Here is a 23,271-nt window from a genome sequence, read left to right on the forward strand (position 1 = left end):
GTGTGTGTGTGTGTGTGTGTCTGTCTCTCGCTTGGTGTCCCTCTCTCGCGCTCTGCGCTAATTTTCAGGAGCCTCCAGCCCGATGGCCTAAACAAAGAATTCACTAAAATCTCCCCATTCCCATCCTCATTGCACGTCCAACCCTCCTCCTCACCCCAACCCTCTTGACCTGACACAACCTGTCCATCATCTTCCCCACCAATCTGCCCTACCCTTCCAGCCGACCTACCCCCTACTGCAACCAACCTTTCACCTCTCCACCCATCTTCCCTCCCGCCTCCTTGACCCGACACAACCTGTCCATCTTATCTCCCACCTATCCACCCCACCTATTCCACTGACCGACCCCCATTATCTCTACCTGCACTCACCAATCACATCCCACCTTCTTTCCCCAGCCCCACCCTTCCTCTCTCTATCTATTTCCCAGCTCCCTTCCCCCTCCCCATTTCTAAAGAAGGGTCCTGACCTGAAAGGTTAATTTTCCTGCTCTCTGATGCTGCCTGGCCTGCTGTGCTCTTCCAGCTCCACACTGTATTATCTGTAAAAAGAACAGTGCTGTTTAGCAGTCTCTAAAACAGTGAGGGCAGAAGAACGTAAGTATTGCATAGTCTAATATCAATAGAGAGGGCTCCAAAAACGGAATGCTATAACCGAGGAATTTAGGGAACCTGTTATCATAAATATGTGAACTGTGTTAGTAGTTTAAGGGTTTCAGGAAGCAACATTGACTAAAGTAACAATATTGAATGAGTGCAGTAATTTAGCCATGTTTACTGAAGAAGCCACTTCACTTCAAAGTGGAAACCGAGTTTCCCTTCACTGAGGTTTGATAGGGATAAAATGCTTGAGTATCTACTTTTGTTGTTTGTAATAAGATCATTCCAGCTAGTTGTTGAATGGTATAATGTAGAATCATACAGCATAGAAACAGGCACTTCAACCCATCACATCTATGCCGGCCAACAAACACCAAACTGTACTAATGCCATTTGTCTGCACTTGGTCCATAGCCTGGCATTTTAAGTGCACCTTCCAGATGCTTCTTAAATAAGAAAGTCGACGTTTCGGGTCTGGACCCTTTTGCCAGGACAGTCCTGACTAAGGGTCCTGACCCGAAACGTTGACGGTCCTGCTCCTGTGATGCAGTCTGACCTGCTGTGCTCCTCCAGCTCCGCGTTTTATCGACTGTGACTTCCAGCATCTGCAGTCCTTACTATCTCCTAGGTTTCGTCTCGTCAGTTTGAGAAATTCATTTCGATTTTTACAACTTACTGGTCTCTATGAAGATTGTAACAAATGTAGCCTGGAAATTTGTTGTTACAGTCGTCCTGTACTTAAGGGTTTGCTGATTCAGTTACTGATGCAGTACAAGCTTTTCTTTATAACATTTGCACTTTCTCATGTGTGACACATACTATATATTTATTTATATTTGTGACCAGACCCTAGGTGAGATTTTTTTTTTCTCCATTCCAAGTAGGGTACTCCAGATTGTTGAACTTCTGGATGAGAAGGGATGAACTGGTTCTCCGTTATTACTTCTCCCTTACTTTATTACTACCATCCCCGTTGGTTGGTTGCAATATGGTTAATGTAAAAAGGATCCCTTCCCTCATGGATACCACTCTCCCACACACAATAACTCGTGTTTTAAAAGGAGACATTTAACCAGGCTTTTTTGAGTTAATGAAGAATGAGTTTATTAATTATTAAATACGGTCAGAATTTATAATGCAATGCACACACTAAAAGTTTAGAAATAAAAGCTGAATCCGAAAGGATGAAATGTTCTTTTCTTAAATAAAAAAGACATGGATCAGTTCTAAATTATTTGTGAATCATTACAGGTAGTTGAATATTGTGGCCATTGCAGTATCCTGTAGCATTGACATTGATAGGTGAACCATTGACATTTTGAGATTTTTATTTTTATGGGCTGTTTGACGTGCCTTTTTTTAAATAAAGCTGGTTTGTAGCACTCGATGAGAGAGAGAGAGAGTCTCCCTTCTGTTGTCTGGCGAGTAGCTGACTTCTTACTTTGAGAGTGAGCGATGTTCTTTAATTGCTGTACAGGGCTGACAAGGGAATATTCTTTGACTGTGACCTTCACAGAAGACTAATGCTACAGTGCAGTGTTCTACATGGTGTATTCAGTCCCACTAGTCCATTCCAGTAAAATTGAAACTGCCTTTTTAACCCCTCTCTTTGTGTATTCTTTAAAAGGGGAAGAGTGAAAGAAATGTGTCTGCATTTCCGTTGTAATCGGCAGAGGGTGTCTTGCTATTGAGCAGGGGCTTGTCAGCTCCTAGTTAGCTTTGTGATCACAGCCCAACCTGTTTGAAGTTGTGCTGACACCTTTAGATCTTGTATCTCCATTGGTCCCAGAAAGAGTTTTTGATGGCTAGCCTCCGAATTTATACCTGTTATTGCTCTGTTTCTGTAGCTGTCCTTTTTATTTAAAAAAAAAAAAAATTTTTGGAATTGTGGGCTAAAAATGCCAACAGTTCTTTTGGGGTTCTGACTGTTAGTCATGATAATACAAATGGTTTCTTGGGACGTTGGATCACGTTGTTAAATTGACCAGACTGTGCCTGTATTTTGGTGAAATTATTTTTTAAATGGCCTTTGTAAAGTTAATGCCAGACATTTGGTTATGCTGTTTTACTTTGGTTTAATAATTTCCTAGATTTAAAAAAAAAGTATTTTAAATAGTTTCATTTCGTAATGAAAATTTTAAGTTGGAGCATAGCTGCCTGATACAAATGCATATGATTCCTATTTAATTGCTTGACTACCAGTTGTTGGCTGACTTAATAACATTAAGGCTAATTTAAATAATTTTATCTGTTACGGACTTCTCCTGTTGGATGTTTAATCCTAATTTTTGCTTACAGGTGCACAAAATTATGCCAACATAAACACCATGATCTAAAGGATGATGTTTCTGAGAAACAGTGTCCAGTGACTGTGAATCCTCGCCATATGAAAAATGCTTTTAAAGTTATGAATGAACTGAGAAGGTACGTCTCTATGTCCATTTTAGCATCACCTGGGTTTGCAGCAAACACTTTAACTATTAACAGAATGTCCAGATCACATGATGTTATAGTAACCTCTCTACCTGTAGGCCAGAACATCAAGGTTCAAATCTACCTTCCGCACATAACCACGGAGGTTGTGTTTGTAACGTGGCCAAATAGGCTGATTATTTGCCTGTAAATCATTCCATTATGTGGAATAGCAGGCAATAGGAATAGATGAGTTTTCTGGTCAACCTTATTGCAAAAGGCTGTGTCAACCATAGTCAAGGGCCAATCTAATAGAAGCCAATGGTTGCTAATGCTCTCTTATGGCATGCTACTTGGAAGAGAGAGAGACAGAGAGAGAGAACAGAAAGTTGCTGTTTTCAGTCTTCTTTTTTGCACCAAAGACCATCTGCCACCATTTTAACAACCCATTGCTAGGTACACGAGCAGACCCAGAGGTGTCTATTTTCACTTGCCCATTCTCTTGTTGCCCCCTTGCAGCACCAACATGACAATCCACTGATAGTTAGCAACTGACTGAGGGAATTGGGGGACTTTATCTGCCATTTTGTGGTGATACTTGGCATCCCAGCAGTTGCCAAGTAAACAATATCGCTCAGCAATATGATTTCCTTTTTTGAAACCCAATTCCTATTCCGTAGCAATTTATTTTTAACAGTCTGCACTGGTTTGCAAAACTTGGATTCACCTTCCTTTTTTGCCCTATTAATTACTGTTATAATTTTTATAGCGCAGAACAAGCCATTCAGCCCAAAAATATCTAAGCAGCGTTTGTGCTGCACATAAGCCTTCTATTGCCCTTTTTCATGTATCACCATCAACATCGTCTATTCCTTTTCTCTCATGTAAATAACAAGCTTCACCTTCAAACTCTGTGCTGTTTGGTTGCGGCATGATGGAGGTAATGCGGATCTTGAGTTCCATGTTCCAGCTATTCTGATAGAATCCTTAAATAGTAATAGCACTGAAGGAACAAAAACAGAAAAATACTGGAAAATCTCAGCAGGTCTGCAGCATTTCTGGAGAGAAAGCAGAGTTAATGTTTCAGGCCAGTGTTCTGAAAAAGGGATGCTGGACCTGCAACGTTAACTCGGCTTTCTCTTCACAAATCCTGCCAGACCTGCTGAGTTTCTCTCCAGCAATTTTTGTTTTTGTTTCTGATTTCTAGCTTCTGCTGTTATTTGGTTTGTTGTTTAGCGCAGAAGGTCATTCATCTCATTCTGTCTGTGCCAGTTTTCTGCAAAAGCAACTCCGTTAGCCCCACATCCCTGGAGCTCTGAAATATTTTGTATCTCAAGTGTTTATCTGGAAAAGATTTTCCTCAATTTTCTATTGGCTTTATTTATCATCAGCTTTATTTTCTGGTGCTTAGTTCGGGTCTTGGCTACAGGTGAAGCATCTGTCTACTCTGTCAAATCCTGTTGTAATATAAAAGACCTCTATCATGTCTCTCTTCTCTTTTCAAGTTTTACTTCATTTTCTTTCTCACTTTTCTCCTTTTAAGATGCTCCTTAAAATCTACTTCTTTGACCAAGCTTTGGTCATCTGAACTAATTTCTCCAGTGTGACTCCATGTGATACTTCATTTTACAACGTTCTGGTGAAATCCCTTTGAACATATCATTGTAGTAAATTCACTATTTAATGTACTGTGGTGAAAAGCACCTCGGCCTGTTCAGTCATTGCTGAAAGGTAACTTCTCAGTTCTGGTATCGTTCTGATAATTTTTGCTGCTTTTCTGGTGCCTTTACAATCTTTTCATAATATGTGGTCAAACTATGTTTCAATATAAATTTAACATAATTTTTGTTTTTTTCAATTTCAGCCCTCTAGAAGTGAATCCCAGTGCCTTGTTTAATTCACAATAGGATTATTAATCTGCATCATTACTTTCAGTGATGAGTAATTTTTTTGTGTTTCTGTACCCTTAGCTTCCTCAATCCCTTTTTAGATACTTATTTTCCAAGGAGTAAATAAAACAAAATATTTGACCTTATCTCACAGTTCTCTACATCATATAAATGTTATAAGGCCATTCAACCCACTTTAATTGCTGGCCTTCCAGGTGAGCAGTTCACCAAGTGCACTTTCACTGCCTTCTCCCCATACCTTTACGCATTCATCCTTTTCAGACGGTCGTCTATTTCCCTTTTTGAATTCTTCAGTTGAACCTGCTACCACCACACTCTTGGGCAATGCAATCCAGATCTTGTTGTTTGATTTTCTTTATTCTTGCTTTTGCTTCTTTTATCAATTACTTCAAATTTGTGCCCTCTTGCTCTTGATCGTTTCGTTTCATAAGTGGGAAGTGTTTCTTCCTATGTACTCTGTTCAGACCTCTCATGATTTTGAATACCTTGATCAGATCTTTGCTCAGCTTTCCCTTCAGGAAAACAGTCTCAACTTCTCCAATCTAACTTCATAACTGAAATTCATTAGGCCTGGAACTAATGTTGTGAATCTTTGCTGCACTCTCTCCGATACCTTCACTACCTTTCGTTACTTTTTTTTGCACCCAGAACTGTACAATATTGCAATCTATTTTGTCAATTACAGGCCTGTTTTGGAAATGTATGAATCCTGTTTGTATTTTGTCACGGTCCTGCTCTGTATTAATTATAATCCCAACTTTGTGTCATTTGATAATTTGAATTTTTTTAGTCATTCACGGAATGAGGATGTTGCTGCCAAGACTAGCATATATTATCCTTTTGGAGGATGTGGTGAACTAGCTTTTTGAACTGTGTGATGGAGGTATTCCTGGTGGTGTTGAGCTCTTTGAGTATTATGGCGGTTGCACATATCCAGGCAGGTGGAGAGCATCATGGTCCTGACTTGTGCTTTTTGGGTGGTGGACAGGCTTTAAGAAGTCAAGATGAGTGACTGGTAGAAGGCAGTCTCTCACCTGTTCTCATAACCACCCCAGTATTTATGTGGCTGGTTGCTAGTTATAGACACAACACAGGCACACAAAGGCTCTCTCAGACAATGTTGATGATGGGGAGTTAAATTATGATACTTTTGAATGTAAAGGTGGTGGTGGTTAGTCATTCTTCTTTTGTAGGTGTTCTTTACCTGGCACTTGCATTGCGTGAATGTCCACTTGCCACTTAGCAGCCAAAGCCTGAATGCTGTCCTGGTCTAGCTGCATGTGGGTATGGACTGACCATTTGCTATTCATACTGAAGACTGCAATTGTCCATGAATATCCCACTCCGCATTATGATGGAGAGAAAGTCATTGATGAAATAGCCAAAGATGATTGGAACTAGGATTCTTAGTGATTTTCCAGAGTAGAGCATATTGATCTCTAACCATCCACAACCATTTTCCTTTGTGCTGGGCATGTATGCAATCAGTGGAAAGTTTTCTCCCTAATCCCTTTGACGAGGGCTCCTTGATGCCACACTTTGTCACTCTCATCACTGAAGAACTGAAACAGAGCTATAAGTAAGGTCAAATTATATCTCCAGAGTAACCGACAATACTTGTGGCATTTTATTTTACTAAATTTTTTTCAGGCAAATAAAATCCTGCAATACTTTTAAACCAATAGCATTGGTACCAGTTTGCAACGTTGTGTTATCTTTTTATTTTGTGGGATTGGAAATTTTATGTTGACCAAGGTAAGGTTTGTTGCTATTAGATCAGATGACACCTCCATTTCTTTTAGTGCTTTATAATCTTGGGGCCTATCTTTATATATTTTCTCAGGTACAATTTTACTGGTCATTCCTGTAAACTCTTTACTGTTGCTATCACTAGTGAAATGCTCAATGAAGGCCAGATTTATTGATAGATCTAAAGGTATTTGATAGGTTCACTTTCATGGATGTTGGGCAGATAATCTCAGAATAGAATTGAAATCCTGGGAAAGCAAATGAAAATAGATATAGACATCTCATTACTGGGGGAAAAATGTCTTTTTAATGTTTTAATTCCTTTTCTATTTTCCCCACCCATCCTGGAAAACAAGAATTCTTAAAAGTGCAAGGCACAGGAAATACAGCTTTCCTAGTTACTTTAGTGGATATTCAATAAGATTTAAAAATTGTGTGGTTAAGCTGAGCATCTTTAAGAATATTGTTTGTGATGCTCCACGTTGAATTATGCAGTGGCATCATCTGGGTTGTAACAGAAAGATTCCCTGGTGATTTGAAACGTCCCTTTTTCTTGATTATGAAGTGGACCTCTCTAATCTGTGTGAAGCTTGACTGAGAATGAATCCAACTATCAATTAACTTATTTCACAGGGCAACAAGTGGGCATCGACGGCAAATTGCACTCCATATTGAGTCTTGCCTTCAAAAGTGGGAAGAATACGTTACAGTACACACTCTGCAACTTTTACAGATTGACTTGATTTGGTATAACTTTATCCCACATCATTGTAATCAGAAGTTATTGTAACAACAGCATTTCCATCAACTTCCAGCCCAGACCCTGACAGCTCCCAGCCATGGGTTTCTCTTACTCCCTGTTAACTTTGACTTTTAGGAAGCAGAATGGTGATGTTAATGGCTAGTAAAAGGGTATTGTGTTAGATTTTGTACTGAATATTTTCTTCCAATAATCTTCACTCTGTTCTCTTACAGTCAGAACCTTTTATGTGATGTGACACTTGTAGCTGAAGATACTGAGATTTCAGCACACAGAGTTGTTTTGGCAGCTTGCAGTCCATACTTCCATGCAATGTTTACAGGTATTGTGTTACCATTAGTTACATAAATCTGTAATTAATAAAATGATTGGTCAAAAGTGTGATGCTGTAGATCAGAAATTCTGTCCTCTGCCACACATGGCTACCAAATCTACTAAGGTTTCCTGTTAAGGTAAATTTTCGCCATCATTGTTGGGAAGATTCTGCGATGGGATTTAAAGCAACCTCAAGAAAGGGAGGGAAGATTGGAGAATGAGTCAGTACAACAGCTGTGTTGCATCTTCCTTGGTAACTGACTCTGAAGCAATAATGGTGGCCATTTGATCTTGACTGTGATGCCCTTTATAATCGGTTCTCATTGTCTGTGCTTTGGCAATGTGAGCAATTCAGAATAGGAACTCTTAGTGTTTCGATTACCCTCACCCATTCCAGCAGTAAACAATTGCTAAGATGAACGATACTCAACACACATCTGACACAATTTCGTCACACAGTAGAGAACAGAATAATCTAACACAAGCAAATAATGAGACTGTCAAATTGATTATTATTGTTTGTTTCTATACTTGCCAGTTGAAAGATTGGGTCCTGAAGTGGTGAAGTTTTCAATTGTTTTCCTTTTTAATATGTCTCCTGTTTTTAGGTGGCCTGTGAGTTGCAAGCTTAAGTTTACACAGCTTTTAACGAGGAAGCGTCTGTACCCCAAAAAGTCACTTGCTGTTTGTTTGTAGTACTGCAACTGAAGAATTACAGCATACTCCTCTGCTGGAGATTTGCTCTGCTTTAGAGGATATATTTTGGTAGTCGTTACAGAAAGCATTGTTGCCTGCATGCCGTGTTTGCTGACTTGTACCCTTGGGCTTTTGGAAAAATTGTACTTGTTGTTACTGTATTTGAAAAGTTTTCAGTGGTGCGTGGCTGCCTTTCACTATAGATCTCAAGAACCTAAATAGACACTTGGTTACAAAATTGTACCTCAGATTTCATTTCATGATGCATTTCCAGCCTTTTTGCTGGGAAGACTTCCAAATGGAATTTAAGGCTCCTTTAAAGGGAGGAGAAATTAGACGAGTAATTAGTGAAACAGCTATGTTGCTGCATCTTTGACAGCTGGTTTTGAAGCAACAAGAGTCACCATTTGATCTTGCTGCTGATGCCCTTCATAATCAATTCTTGTATGTGCTTCAGCACATGAATATTTGAGAATAGGAGACCTCAGTGGTTTGATTTTCTTCCCTCATTCTGGGATGCCAACTGCTGGTAAGGTAAAGTTGGATGCATGCATGCTCATAGTAGCATATACACACCAAAACAAATATTTTATCAACTGAAGCTACACTATATTTGTAGTTTGAAGCTTGCTATGATTTTTTGCATGCTGAGTATTTGATCTCAGTGCAATTGCAGGAGGAACTGCAGAGTAGAGGACGAATGTTTGTTCACAACAGACAAAGAAAAGTTGAAAAGGGAGTTGCCTTCAGTGACAGTCATGTGGTGATTTTCCACTGTCGATTTATGAGAAAACCCTGCAGAAAGGAAAAGGGAGAAAATAAAGCCAAATTAATTTCTACTGGAATCTAATTTAATATTTGTGATACCAATTTGTTACTGGTAGTTGGGATTGTGTGCCTCTGTACAAAATAAATATGATTGAACATATGTAATTTAGTTTATAAATTTTGCTTTGAATAATATTATTTTTGTTAATGAAACCCTTATTACCATTTTAGTTTTATAATTTAACAATTTATGGTCAACGTTAATTATTTCCCAGTTTGGTTGAATCATTTGAAATTTTATTCTGTGCTCACTTAGTTTATTTTTGTCAATGATTATTGTAAAGTTACTTGAAGTCCATTAATTTAGTACCATTAATTAATACAAATACTTACGAGGTTAGATCAATCTGTCATTTGACTTGTATGACAGACACAGTTTGGTTTTTACAATACAGGTATTTGTTTAAAGGCCGACACAGTTTCAACCAACTGTTTTTGCTTGTCTCTTTTAGAAGAGAAGTCATGTTGGCAGGTATTCTTAATCAGGCAGAGAATTCTATAATGGTGATGATGACACCTCAAGTAGTCACTTCAGTGTGAAAACATGACACTTTAGCTATATCAGCATTATCTGGTATTTTGTGCTATTTTAAGGCTATTCTGGTGCAGTTTTGTCATTAGATGTAGAACAGATGTTTCAGATTGTTTGTTTAGGTTACGAGAAGGAAGGTAAACCAGATGCTGCCCAATATTAGACAATGCTCCTGTTATGATGGCAGTTTGAGTTCGATCCAGCAACAAAAATAGTTTACATTAATAATACTGTACAAGAGGCATGAATTAGTTGTGCACAGATATCTTGGGTTCTGGGTTTTTAGGAGTTGCAGGAATAGGGATGGCAAGACCATGGAAGGGTTTGGGAACCGAGTCAAAGTGCCGTTTGACCAGGAGCCATTATTGTTTGGTAATAGGGGACTGTGGATTTCTGCAAGTGAGGAAATGGGAAGCAGAGTTTTGGATGGCTTCAAGTTTATGAAAGGTAGAATGTGGGAGACCAGCCAGGAGTACTTTGGAATCCTGAAGGCTAGAGATAATGAAGATAGTCATACAGTGCAGAAACAGACCCTTTGGTCCAACTTGGCTGTGCCGACCAGACATCCCAATCTGACCTAGTCCCATTTTGCCAGCGTTTGGCCCATATCCCTCTCTTAAACCCTTCCTATTCACGTACCCATCAGATGCCTTTTAAATGTTGTAATTGTATCAGCCTCCTCCACCACCTCTGGCAGCTCATTCCGTACATGTACCACCCTCTACGTGGAAAAAGTTGCCCCTCAGGTCCCTTTTAAATCTTTCCCCTCTCATCTTAAATCTATGCCCTCTAGGTTTGGACTCCCCCACCCCGGGGAAAAGACCTTGACTGTTCACCCTACCATGTCCCCCATGACTTTATAAACCTCTATAAGGTCACCCCTCAGTCTCCAAAGCCCTGGCCTATTCATGAATTGAGCTTTAACAGCGGATGAGTTGGAAGGGGTGGTCAGACAGTGTTTCAGAGGTGGAAATAGGTAGACTGAGTGATGCAGGAGTATTAGTTCAGAAGATTACCTTAGGGTCAAATGGTGATAAATGGATTAGTGGCCAGGGATTGAATCAATAGTTAGGAAACAAAGTCACAAGAAGCAGCTTAAAATGCTGGCTAACTAATATTTAATTGATGGTAATTTCTGCATATAAAACACTAGCTATCAGATAGACAGTTTGATGATTTTGCAAGAGAGAATGAGGAGAGGTGATGAGGAAGGACTGGGTTTTGTAGTGAAAACTAACCCTATTCCTTTGGATGATGGCATCATAAAATAAGAGACACAAAGTAAGGGGTGGCCAAGGATAGATCCTTTTGGGGACTTCAGTGGTAGCAGTACAATAGCAGGAAGTGAAAGCTTTCCAAGTGATTTGTTGGCTACCAAGTGATAAGAACGGAGTCATGCATAAACTGTTCCACTCACCTGGATGGTTGTGAAGAGATGCTGGAGGAAGATGGTGTGGTCAACTGTGTCAAAGACCACAGACCAACATTCCCTTTAAACTGCTGCTCTGGATGAACGGCTTGCTGACCGGGTTCACAGCATTGACTTCTGGTTCCAGAAAGTGTTGCTGTGCATGGACCTTTTAGAGGTATGTGCAGAAGGGGAAAAAAAATGAGAAGGAACGCTGCTGCTGACATGTCGAGAAAGACAAGGGGGATAGTTTAACTGTCCTCACAGTCAAACAGCATGCTGATTAGGGCAACTGCAAAACCTGGTTGAATGGGTTCAAGCATGGAATTCTGGGAAAGTAGAGCATCGATTTGGGAGGTGACAACATTTTGAAGGACACAAGATGAGTATGCTGGTATTTATTTTTGAGGGAGAGACTGATGATAAAGTACAAAGGAGAAGGGGCAACATCAGAAGGCAGACAACCAACCTTTAATGGTACTGGATAACAGGGAGACTAGGAGAGAATGTTGGGTGATGAGTAGTTGAGAGGGAATAGGATTGAGGGAACAGGAGGTCTTGTGCTAAGATGAGCTTAGTCAGAGAGAGCAAAAGGGCAGATAGGAGAGAAACTAGAGCAAGGTGAGTGTTCAGGGTTGGGAAGGGAATATTGCAGAAATTTTGATTAGTGGGTTAGTGGAAGTGAGCATGTAACAGTGGTTGGTCTCTATCTCAACGACAAATAGATCCATGAGTTCCTTGCAGTTTGTGAGAGAGGAGACGGGGAAGAACATAATCTGATCAAGATTTTTTTTTAAACCTCAAGGTGAATGCAAGCATAATTGCAAAATATATTTTAATTAGAACTGTTTTCTGGAAGTTAAATAGATCCTTTTTACAATTTTGATTTGAGATTCTGTTGCAGTTCTGGAGGCTGTGTGTAGAAAGCTACTAATAGCTATCTATAATCTGATGTAATGTGTGGGAGATTGTATTAGATTGTGAAATTTGCTTTCAAAATGCAGTAAGCCACTCGTTCCCTCATGCCTGCTCCACAATTCAGTGCAATCATGGCTGATCCAACATTTCTCACACCCACTTTCCTGCCTTTTCCCCTTGATTTCCTTACTGAACAAGAACTTATCTATCTCAACATTAAATACACAAATTGTCTGTGGCAAGGAGTTCCAAAGACACTCAACCTTAAGAGAAGAAATTCCTCCTCCTCTAAGTTTTAAGTTGGTGCTCCTTTATTCTGAGACGATGTGCTATAATTACAAAGGGTAGAATGTAATGACTTACTGGGGTAACATAAGGGAAATCAAACTCTGTCATTCCCAGAGTTGTCATAAGAGTTAAAAATTAAAATAAAATGTAAAATCCCCAAAGAACCTGATTTTCAGACCCAGGTTGATAGAAAACATAGACCAGGTTTCAGTACTTAACAAAAATCACTTTCATACAGGTCACCAGATTTATAGCTACAGGGAAACAAATTAAGTAAACTCTATAAATTAAAACCGAAGCCCTTTATAAACTCATTCCCCCTTTGTGTATGTGCGCACGCATACAACACACACACACCCGGGGGATGGGGGGGGGGAAGGGAGGGGTTTGCTGAGTAGAGAAAAGTCTAGAAAAACAGTTTTGTTCACTAGATCTGTTGGTTTGTTTCTTGCCATTCTCCTTGACTTCCCTTTTGCCAAATGCTTCACCTGTTTTGCAAGAAACACAAGGTGGCTGGATCACTTTATGAAAAGTCTCTGATGTATTGTCATGGACTAGACCAAACTGTTTCAAAATATATTTAAGAAGATAGCCCAGACTGTAACTTTTCCTGTTTTAGAGATGAGTGTCAGGTGATGCATTCCAGATGCAATTCGATTGGTCAAACTACTCCACTTTAAGCAAAACACATTTTACTTTTACCGTACAGACAAAATAAAAATAAAAGGATTGGCTTAACTGTAACTCTATCAACGTTTAACAAAATAATATATATATTAACTGCTACTAATTAATTGTTCCAATATAGTAACATCCCATAAACACATCCTTGGCAAAGGCAAATTCAGTAAAACAGATTGCCTGCTGCTAGAATTGCATGTGAGACAGAATCCCTAGCTGTAACAGAGAGGGGAATAACAGCTTCCGCATCAAGACCCCAGCCACTGCAGAAAGCTAAAACTAAAAATCCTGGTTTGGTGGGTGCTTGACCCCACCCATTCAGGCTGCTTCTATTGTTCAACATTTTAAAACAAAATCGAGGCTTCACAAGCTGTTTACTTTATTGGCTTTGACCAGGCTCCTTACCACCTCGGGCTCAATCTTTCTTTGTTTTTGAAACTAAAAACTAGGACAAAATATGTCTTTTAAAGCCATAGTATTGTCACATCATCCAATTTAAAGTCACAACTTGCAGCATGAGCTGAAGGAAAAACAAGCAGCTTTTCTTCAGGTTGATAGTCGCCAACTACAGGGAAGTAGGGAGTTTTCTGGCTCCTGCAGACTTGTTGGTTTCTGTTCTGGCCTGACTAGCTTCTCTCTCTCTCTTATTCACAGCTGAAGCTATTCAGCTACCCGACAACCAAACACCTTTTTTTTGTTTTGGCAGGGAGGACTTTTGTCAGCAGTCTGTGTTGAACAAATGGAAATGAACAAATGAAAAAGTACAGCACAGGAACAGGCCCTTCGGCCCTCCAGGCCTGCGCGGACCATTGTGCCCTAGTTAATCTAAAAACAAATCTGCCATTTTTCAATCCGTATCCCTTTATTCCCTCCCTATTCATGTATCCATCTTGGTGCCTCTTAAATGTCTTCCATTTATCAATCAGCTTCAATTGTAAACAATCCGTTGGTTCCAGTTCTTTTGCACATTGATGGAACCCATATTTATACAAACAAGGTTAAAAAAATAGGTATCAAATTCCTTGCTTTCAAAACGTGCTGCCATCCTTGTTAATCCCTGGCTTTAAAATTTCCTTCTCATTTCACTCCACTTTTTAAGATAACACAAAGACAAGAAGACCCAGTCTTTATAAGAGCGAGTTTGAGTGGACTGGGAAAGAAAATTAGCAGCAAAGATGGTGGAGGAACAATGATGGACATTTTAAAAAATAGTTTGTGGCTCACAACAAAGATGTATCCCAGTGAGAAAGGTTAACCATGGTTAACCAGAGAAGTTAAGGATAGTGTGAAATTGAACGAGAAAACATGTAATGTGGCAAAGATCCTGTTAAGCCGAAGGATTTGGGAAGGTTTAAAAACTAACAAAAAAATGACCAAACAAATGATAATGGGAGAAAATAAACTTTGAGGACAAACTTACAAATTATGTGACCATGTACTACAAAAGCTTTTTTAAATATTTGGAATTTGGAAGTTCTTGTGCATGAAGCACACAAAACCAGCATCTAAAGTCAGCAGGTAATAGGGAAGAAAATAGACTGACGGCCCTTTTTGCTAAAGGGTATAGAGTAGAAAAATAGGAAGGTTTTGCCAAATTTATACAAAGCACTAGTTAGACCATGCCTGGAATACTGTGAACCTTTTTGGTCTCCTTATTCCAAGATGGTACTGGCATTGGAGGCAGCCCAGAAAAGGTCACTAGGTTGGTCCTGGATATGGAGGGAATGTCTCCTGAGAAGAGGTTGAACCCAGGCTCAGCCTACTCAATGGCATTTAGAAGAATCAGAGGTGATGTTATTGAAACATAAACGATCTTTGGGGCCTTGACAGGGTAGACATGGAGAAGTTGTTTTGCCTTCTGAGAGAATCTAGGACCAGAGGGTATAATCTCAGAGTAAGGCATGGGCCATTAAAATAAAAAAAGAGGATGAATTTCATCTGAGGGTAGTCAATTTATGGAATTCTTTCCTGCAAAGGCCTGTAGAGGCAGGTCGTTAAGTATATTCGACGCTGATAAAAATCAGTAAAGGAATCAAAGGTTATGGGAAAAGGCAGAAAAGTGGAGCTGAGGATCATCAGATCAATTACAATCTAATTAAATGGGGCAGCAGACTTGATGGGCTGAATGGGCTAACAGAGTTGCAGAAACTGATCCTCTTAGTGGAAGGAGACAAATACTGCAGATACCAATTGAGACTGAAAAGCTGTGTGAAGGTAGCAACAGAATGTCATTCAATATCTGATTAAGTCTGAAAAGTTATGTATTCTGGTGGAATAAACGACATTTTAAAAGTTAAAAGTTAAAAGTTTTACCTAAAGTAAAGGTGATTGCTAGATATGCCCTGAACATGCAAATGTTTCCTAACATTGTGAGATAGAAAGGTGGACATACGACATACTTTTGTTTTTTAGGTGAAATGAGCGAGAGCAAGGCAAAGAGAGTTCGCATAAAGGAAGTGGACAGCTGGACGTTAAGCATTCTTGTGGATTATGTTTACACAGCTGAACTTCAGGTTACAGAAGAGAATGTACAGGTACTGTGTGAGTAGGTCATGTTTAATATTAAACGGACATTCATTACAATGAGATTGTAGACTCGCATCTTTTCAGGACTTTGAAAGTGATTGCAATCCAATAATAGTAAGGCCTGTGTAACTTTCAAACTAATTTTCAGAGTTGTGATCTTTAATAATTAACCTTTGTTTTAAGTTTTCTTTTTGTATGCGTGTAAACACGTGCATGTAAGAGTATGTACGTTTGTGTGTTACTTAATTTGAAGAGATATTCAAATCAAGGTTATGCCTTAACTAGATCACAATCTTCAAATTCAGTGAAGCATGAGCTAAAATGCATGTGCTTTCTGAGTGGCTTGGGTCCAAGCTATAATGTGCAAATTGTAGGTCTATGCGCATCTTTTTGATTTCAGTTGGTCAGTGCAGTTGAAATTAGTTGCTTCTATGGCAGAGAAATGAAAGAGTAGTAGCATTTATGTTCTGGTGCTATTGGGAAGTATGAGTTGGGTGAATGGTTTATTTTCTTTTCTATCCAGAAGTGCTGTCACACACAACCTTTTTGGCTGTGACTTTTCTCACCACCTGTGGGTACTTTTCATCTATTAACCACCTCCACCAGTAAATCACCCTTGTTTCCATATGCTCAGCCTTAAGGGTGGGGTGAATGTTGGCTCAGAACTGGCTAGGGCTCAGCTGTGACGCAACCTGATGGTAAACCAGCTGATGGGGCACGACACTTGCCTTCTGTATTTTGGTGAAAGGGTAAATGAACTAAGTGCAATTGGTACAAATTTTAGATTTTGTAGGCTTGGGACATCCGCACATAGGCATGTGGAAGCTTCCACCATCTTGGAGGATAATATTACCTCTTCTGTGCAAATAAATATTTTCACTTTTAAAAAAAGGTACTGTGGTGATGACCAGTTAAATTAATAAGGTTTAATTAAATTTTGAGTAACCTTGATTATAATTGTAATTTACTAACTTTGGGTTCCTTTATAAAACTGAGCTAGTATCCATAAGCATTTTATCTCTAAATAAACGTGCAGAGCTTTTGAAACAAAAATAAAATGAAACTGTTCTCTGCTTTTTCACTGTCCCCTCAAAGGACAATTTGACTTGATCAAGTAAAGCTGAGAGGATTGGAGAAAGCAAAAAAAAATTGCAATTACAATTCTCCCTTTAAATTTTTGTGTGGGTTTAGGCTGTCATAAATATTCTTTTTTTTTGTAAACTACAGAGCTGCCTTCCTGCTGGTCAATTTGGCAGATTTCCTGGCCCCGTCTCTAGTGTGCACTCTTTATATGGCTCTAGCTGGTGAACCTGCTGCAGAGCCAAGAGAACAAATGCTCCCCAGTCAGTGATGAACACCCTCTGGCTGGAATTGCGAGATAAGGAAGCAGTTATTTAGATGATCGGCTGATTGGTGTAGGGTGGTTGCTCCTGCAGGGAAAGGCAATAAAGTCGAGAGCTAGGGCCCCCTCGTGGTGGAGTGGTAGTGTCCCAACATCTGGATTGGGAGGCCTGGGTTCAAATCCTACCTGCTCCAGAGGGGTGTGATTACATTTCTGAACAGGTAGGTTATAAAAGTAGGTTAAATTTTTAAAAAAAATGAAGTTGAGTGCTAGTGCCCTTGTGGTACTGTCATTGTCTCTGAGCCAGAATTAAAGCTTCCCTACAGTGTGGAAGTAGGCCATTCAGCCCATCGAGTCCACACCAACCCTCCAAACAGCATCCAACCTAGTCCCTTCCCCCTACCCTATCCCTGTAACCCTGCATTGCCCATGGCTAATCCACCTAGACTGCACATCCCTGGATGCTACAGGCAATTTAGCATGGCCAATCCACCTAGCCTGCACATCTTTGGACCGTGGAAGGAAACCCACGCAGACACTGGGAGAATGTGCAAACTCCACACAGTCAGTTGCCCGTGGGTGGAATTGAACCTGGATCCCTGGCACTGTGAGGCAGCAGGGCTAACCCTGAGCCACCGGCCACCCAAATCCCACTTGCTTTAGAAATGTGTAATTACAACTCTGAACAGATTGTTTAGAAGGTGTCTGGAGTTGAGTGCTGTTGGACAGAACTGATTTTTTTGTTTGACGGACATTAATTTGGGGAATATCTGCCAAGTTCTGTTGGCTGTCAGATAAGGATTGTCTTGGCAGGTAATCAAAATTTCACTAGCTGTTCTGTTTATCAGTGTAGAGGGTCATCCTGAGAGATTTGGTGTATTTCAACAAATACACATAAAACGGTCCTCGCAGCACGCAGTCATTTTGTTTATTCCACCACCCACTTTTTCACGCTTAGTCTTATCAATCATTGCTCACTTCTCTCAGCATGTAAGTAAATCATCATTGACCAATCAGAGCTGAATGTGCTACTTGATTAGGGCATGGAATTTTGTTTGGTGACAACAGAAACTCCTCACCACAATGAACCTTAATTCCTGATCATTTGTGACAATTGGAATTGTTCAGCCAAAAGAGTTGGTATAAAGGAGTAATTGCTTTCTGTTCCACGGTTCTACGGGTGTTTGAAACAATGGCTGAGACTTGCAATTAGTAATAGTGATGAAACTAACAATTGTGGGAATCTGGTAGCTGTGGTCAGAGTTACACTGTCTCCATTTTCTAGCTATAACAGAAGCTTTCCCATTGCCTTGACAGTGAAAGACATACAATGCTGTGAAGTTCTAGTCATACAGTACAGAAGAAAGCCATTTTCCTCATGATGCCCATGCCAGTATTGGTGTACTTGTGCACTAGATACCCACTCCTCATCGAAGAGAAAGATGAGAATGGTGCATTCAGGGACAAGTGAACTTTTAGGAGGCTGATAATTCCTACAACATAAACTCTCTGGCCCTAAAAATGTAGTTTTTTTGACTGTGACGTTTCATTGCTTCATAAGTTTAATTAATATTGGATATTTGAATAATTTTATTGCTTTTTATTTTTCTGTTGCTTTTATTTTTCTCATTATCTTTCCTTCCCAGTTGTTAATGTAATCCTCTGGTTGCCCTTTAAATCCCATTTGTATTTTCTACTTTATACTTCCTGGTTTAAACTTTGCATGGCACGATGGATTCTTTAATCTAGTTGGTCAAGGAGCCTCTCTGAGCTTGCTTTGCCAACAGAAACCACAAGTGCACTGTTGCCTGAGAAGACCATCATGGTCCCCTTTGAGCTGCTGTAGATCAACAATTTTGATGTAACTGAGCGTGTGGCTTACTGAGTGCATATAGTCAACCATGAAGTACAGGGGGTCCTGTTTTCATGTGACAGTTGCGTTCGTGTGCAAGATTGCGCTGTATAGAAAATTGTGCTTTATAGAAATAACGGATCTGATGGGAAAAGCAGGGTTAAGGGCAGAGTACTATAAAATATCACTCAAAATTGCTCAAAAATCACTCAAAAGCCTAACACCAAGGATAGCACAGTTTGAATAAATGTTGTTGTATTCATATCTAATAACAAAATAAAGGTAAATTCAACACCTTATCTTGAAAAATGTCAAGATGACTAATGAGGGAGGAGGTTTTGAGGTTCCTCTGTTTGTTAATGCAGGGGCTGAGGATCGTCGTCATCATCATCATCGCCTTCAGGTGCAGTTGTGGTTGCAGGGTTAGGGTGAAAATTAGTTAATCCAGAAGTGGATGGCTGTGGCTCATTGTCTTCTGATGTTTCTTGGGGGGTTGGCTTAAAAAAGACCCCCAGTTTTTGCTGCTTTGCCCTTTTGCTTCTTTCATGAAGAAGCTGTTCATACGGTGCCAAATAAGATCTTATTCCACGATCTGTTACCTTGCTGTGATCTGTATTGTAATCATTGTCCTCTATGAGCTGCAACTGCATCTCAATTTCCCTCCAGATAGAAGACAAAGCAGAAGTGGAAAGCTCTCGTGGTGCTGCATCCTGGACATCATGTTCATCTCCAGCTTCCACATCCCCCTCAGCGACAAGTTGTTGTAGATCAGCTGTAGAGAGATCTTCACAGTGGGACTCAAACAGTTCTTCAATATCCTCACTCTCCACTTCTTCAAATCCAACTTGCTTTGCAAGATCAACACACAGTGTTTTGATTCTTGGGAGCTCCTCTGACAAATCAAAACCTTTAAAATCTTGAAAAAAATCTGGGAGAAGCTCCCGATTTTCAGCTTTTCTTGTTAGATCTTCATAAATTGGTAAGGCTTTCTCTTTTATCATGAGAAGGGTGGTCCCAGAACACTTCTTCATTTGATCTTCTATCCACACACTGAGAAGCTGTTCCATCTGCTCAAGTTATTTTGTCCATGACTTCACAGATTTGCTAGCACTCAGCAATACAGTTTGCTTTAATCTTTTCTGCATTGTCTCTAATGGTGCGTGAAGTAGACTACCTTATTCCTGTTACACATGTTCTCATATACACATATCACATGTTCTCTCATTATGCTCAAAATGCTTTATAACATCTAGTTTCTCTTCCAGTGTTATAGTCTTTCTTTTACGTCCACCACCCACAATTTTATCACCAGGATGCTTCTTGCTAACATTCTTGTTACTTTGTCCTTGCATTTTTGTGGGTAACATGGCAGAATTTGCAATAAAAAAACCAGAGTACTGTACTTCTCTCAGAAAACATGATGATCACATGATACCGAGACACACACTGTGTTAACATTGAACGTGCTCAGGACAAAGCCCGCAAAACGATCATGTGATGTCGATGAGTACTCCTCCACGCACCAATGGAATCGCGTTATAGCCAACACAAGTTCATGTTTTAGAAATAGCGTTCCCCTATTCGTCAGTTGCATTATAGCCAATTCGCGTTGCCAGAACACGCATTATAGCAGAATCCCTGTCATGTGTAAATCAGCCCAGATAAAGATGGCATCTTTCCTTCCCTAAAGGGCATTAATGAATTAGTTGGGTTTTAATCACTATTCAACAGTTTCACAATTTTATTGGAGCTATCCTGAAGAGGCGTTGCTGGTCCTGAGAAGTTAACTCTGCTTTCTCTGAAGAAATGCAGTAAGACCTGCTGAGTTTCTCCTGCTATTTCAGTTTCATATTCAGATTTCCAGCACCCACAGTTCTTTGCTTTTTGTTTCACGTTTTTGTTTTACTGGTACCAGTGTGTCTTATTACTCCCATGGTGAATTTGGAACTTGTGCTTCCTGGAACATTGGTCAGTCCTCAGGACTGCAAATTCTGCACAAGAACCACAAATTATTGTATACTCAATGACCATGCTAAATGGACTATGGCTGAATACAATTGGGAACGCTGTCATAGGTAATTTGAGAGAATCAATTAGTGTGGCTATATGTATCAAATTAAAAATATGTCTTGCCCTTTCTACCACTTTTTGGAGCTTGTTTTTGTCATTCTTTTTGAGTTGTTTTCTGCAGTACGTGCCATTTTAGGAGGTAGTCTGTGACTCGTTCTCTGTCAATTGCATTCTGCCATGAGCTGCTGGGATAATCTCAACGATCGCATTGACTTCACTTAGTTTTAATTTTTTTTCCTCCTTCATGTGGCAAAACCACTTTTTTTTTCCCCCAAATAAGCTGCAGCTAACATTAGACTAACGGAATATCTGCAGTTGTAAATCCACATGCTACTACGTAACAATAACACATGCTGTGCCACCAAATTGATATTTACAGCTATATTTCTTCCCGCATTTAAACAGCACTTTTATTTAATGTTTTCAGGGCAGCAAAATGCCTATCTTGAAGCTTCAATGAAAAGCTTGCTTGATTAGGATAGAAATCTGCTTTTAGGTCTTGTGGTCTAAATAATTACATGCAATGAGTTAATTGTACATTGTTAGAATAAACCGGGAATATTACACTGGATCAGTCACCTGACACTTTACAAACTCCATGTAAGAACCTGCCCAATACAATATATAGTAAAGGGAAGAGGAAATTTAAACGGAGGAGAAAACCAGAATACGAAAATAAAATCACTTGACATAAAAAGGAAGAAAAACCCGTTATTGGCTTGTAAATAGGAAGTGGTGGATGGGGCATATTAGGTGCTAAGAGATGGGCATGATTGGAGTACATAATGAGTATGGTGCTTACCAAAAGAATGATGACAGGATATTTGTAGAAGCACGAATGGTCATGTTAATTGACAGGGTGAAGGGTGTACTGAAAGGCTGTCCATGCTTCGAGTCGATAAGCCACTCCATCCAGATTGTTGGCTTCCCAAGTAGCTGAAGGATGGAGACAGTGGAAAGGCTTGCTATAATCTTCTAGTTGTTTCAAGAGTCGGGCGGTGGCAGAAAATTGAAGGTTTGCAAATGTGACAGACAGCCTTATTTGAAAAAAGGGTGTAAGGGCATTCCTATACAACTGTAGGCCAGTTGATTTCAGATTAATGGTGAATCAGGTTTTAGGAACAATAACCAGGGAAACAAAGCCAACATGCATTATATAGCGATGAATTAATCAAGGAAAGCCAATAGATTTGTAAAAGTCAGGCATGAGTTGTCCAATCTAATTGGAATTTTTGAAGTAGTAGGGAAGGGTGGGAGGGCAATGAATATTGTCTAAACAGATTTTACAAAAGCATTTCACAAAAAAATGTTACTTACCCAAATTTCAGGTTAATGGAATAGGAGGGTCAGTGTCAGCTTAGATAGAACATTGGCTTAAGGTTGGATAGTGAGATGTGCTAAATGGTTATTTTCAGATGGTGGAAGGTTGACAGTGGTGTTCCCCAAGGTTCAGTGCTGGGGACCACTATGTCTTTTGAGGTACAGATGACTTTGATGTCAGAATATAGAGTACAGTAATAATTTAAGATGCCAAACTCAGAGGTATGGCAGACAGTAAGGATGATACCAATTGGTTGCACCAGAAAATAAGACCATGAGATGTAGGAGCAGAAGTAAGCCATTCAATCCATTTAGTCTGCTCCATCATTCAATTAGCTCATGGTTGATCTTGTACTCCACAACTCCACTTTCTTGCCTTTTCCTCATGAACTTAGATGTTTAAATCGATAAGGGAATCAACCTATCTCAGCCTGGAATGTACTTAACGACCCAGCCTCTTCTCTCTACTAAAAAGAATTTCACAGATTCATGACAGAGGAGAAACTCCTATTTATCTGCATCAAATGGATGACACATTACTCTGCGATTATGCCCTCTGGCCCTGAACACACTTACACGTGGCAACAACATCTGCCCATCTGCCCAGACATCCCCCCTGTGGATCTTGTATGTTTCAATAAGGTTACCATTCATTTTTCTACACTTCAAAGAATGAGGCCTAACCTACTCAGCCTATCTTCAGACAATCCCTCCCCCCAGCATCGACCTAGTGAACATTCTCCAGACTGCCTCCAATGCCAATATATCTTCACTTCTTAAGTTTTAGCAAGATGTCCCTCTTTTTATACTCCATTCCCTTTGAAATAAGGGCTGACATTCTACTTGCCTTCCCTGTCACCTGCTAAACCTGTATGTTAGTTTTTTGTAATTCATGCACGAGGACCTATGATTCTCTCTGTGCTGCAGCTTTCACTATTAAACAATATTTGGCCGCTCTTCTTCCTACCAAAGTGCATAGCCTCTCAATTTACCACATTATGTTCCATCTGCTTAGTGTTTGCCCATTGTGTCAGATTCCCTCTGCTGACTCTGTCATCATCACTG

The 23,271-nt window shown here is 39.8% G+C and overlaps 1 protein-coding gene across 1 annotated transcript in view; it reads left to right on the forward strand.

The window, feature by feature from the left end:
• Nucleotides 1–16,973, forward strand: part of LOC125485026 (kelch-like protein 2) — a 46,123-nt gene extending 29,150 nt beyond the window's left edge. Inside the window, exons 2-5 of the mRNA XM_048605924.1 lie at nt 2,898–3,023; nt 7,646–7,752; nt 15,509–15,641; nt 16,850–16,973. Coding sequence (XP_048461881.1) covers nt 2,898–3,023; nt 7,646–7,752; nt 15,509–15,641; nt 16,850–16,973 — 490 coding nt within the window. The remainder of the gene's footprint in view (nt 1–2,897; nt 3,024–7,645; nt 7,753–15,508; nt 15,642–16,849) is intronic.
• The last annotated feature ends 6,298 nt before the right edge of the window (nt 16,974–23,271 follow it).

Source organism: Rhincodon typus, chromosome 1 (genome assembly GCF_021869965.1).
Source record: "Rhincodon typus isolate 14 chromosome 1, sRhiTyp1.1, whole genome shotgun sequence".
Classification (NCBI taxonomy): Eukaryota; Metazoa; Chordata; class Chondrichthyes; order Orectolobiformes; family Rhincodontidae; genus Rhincodon; species Rhincodon typus.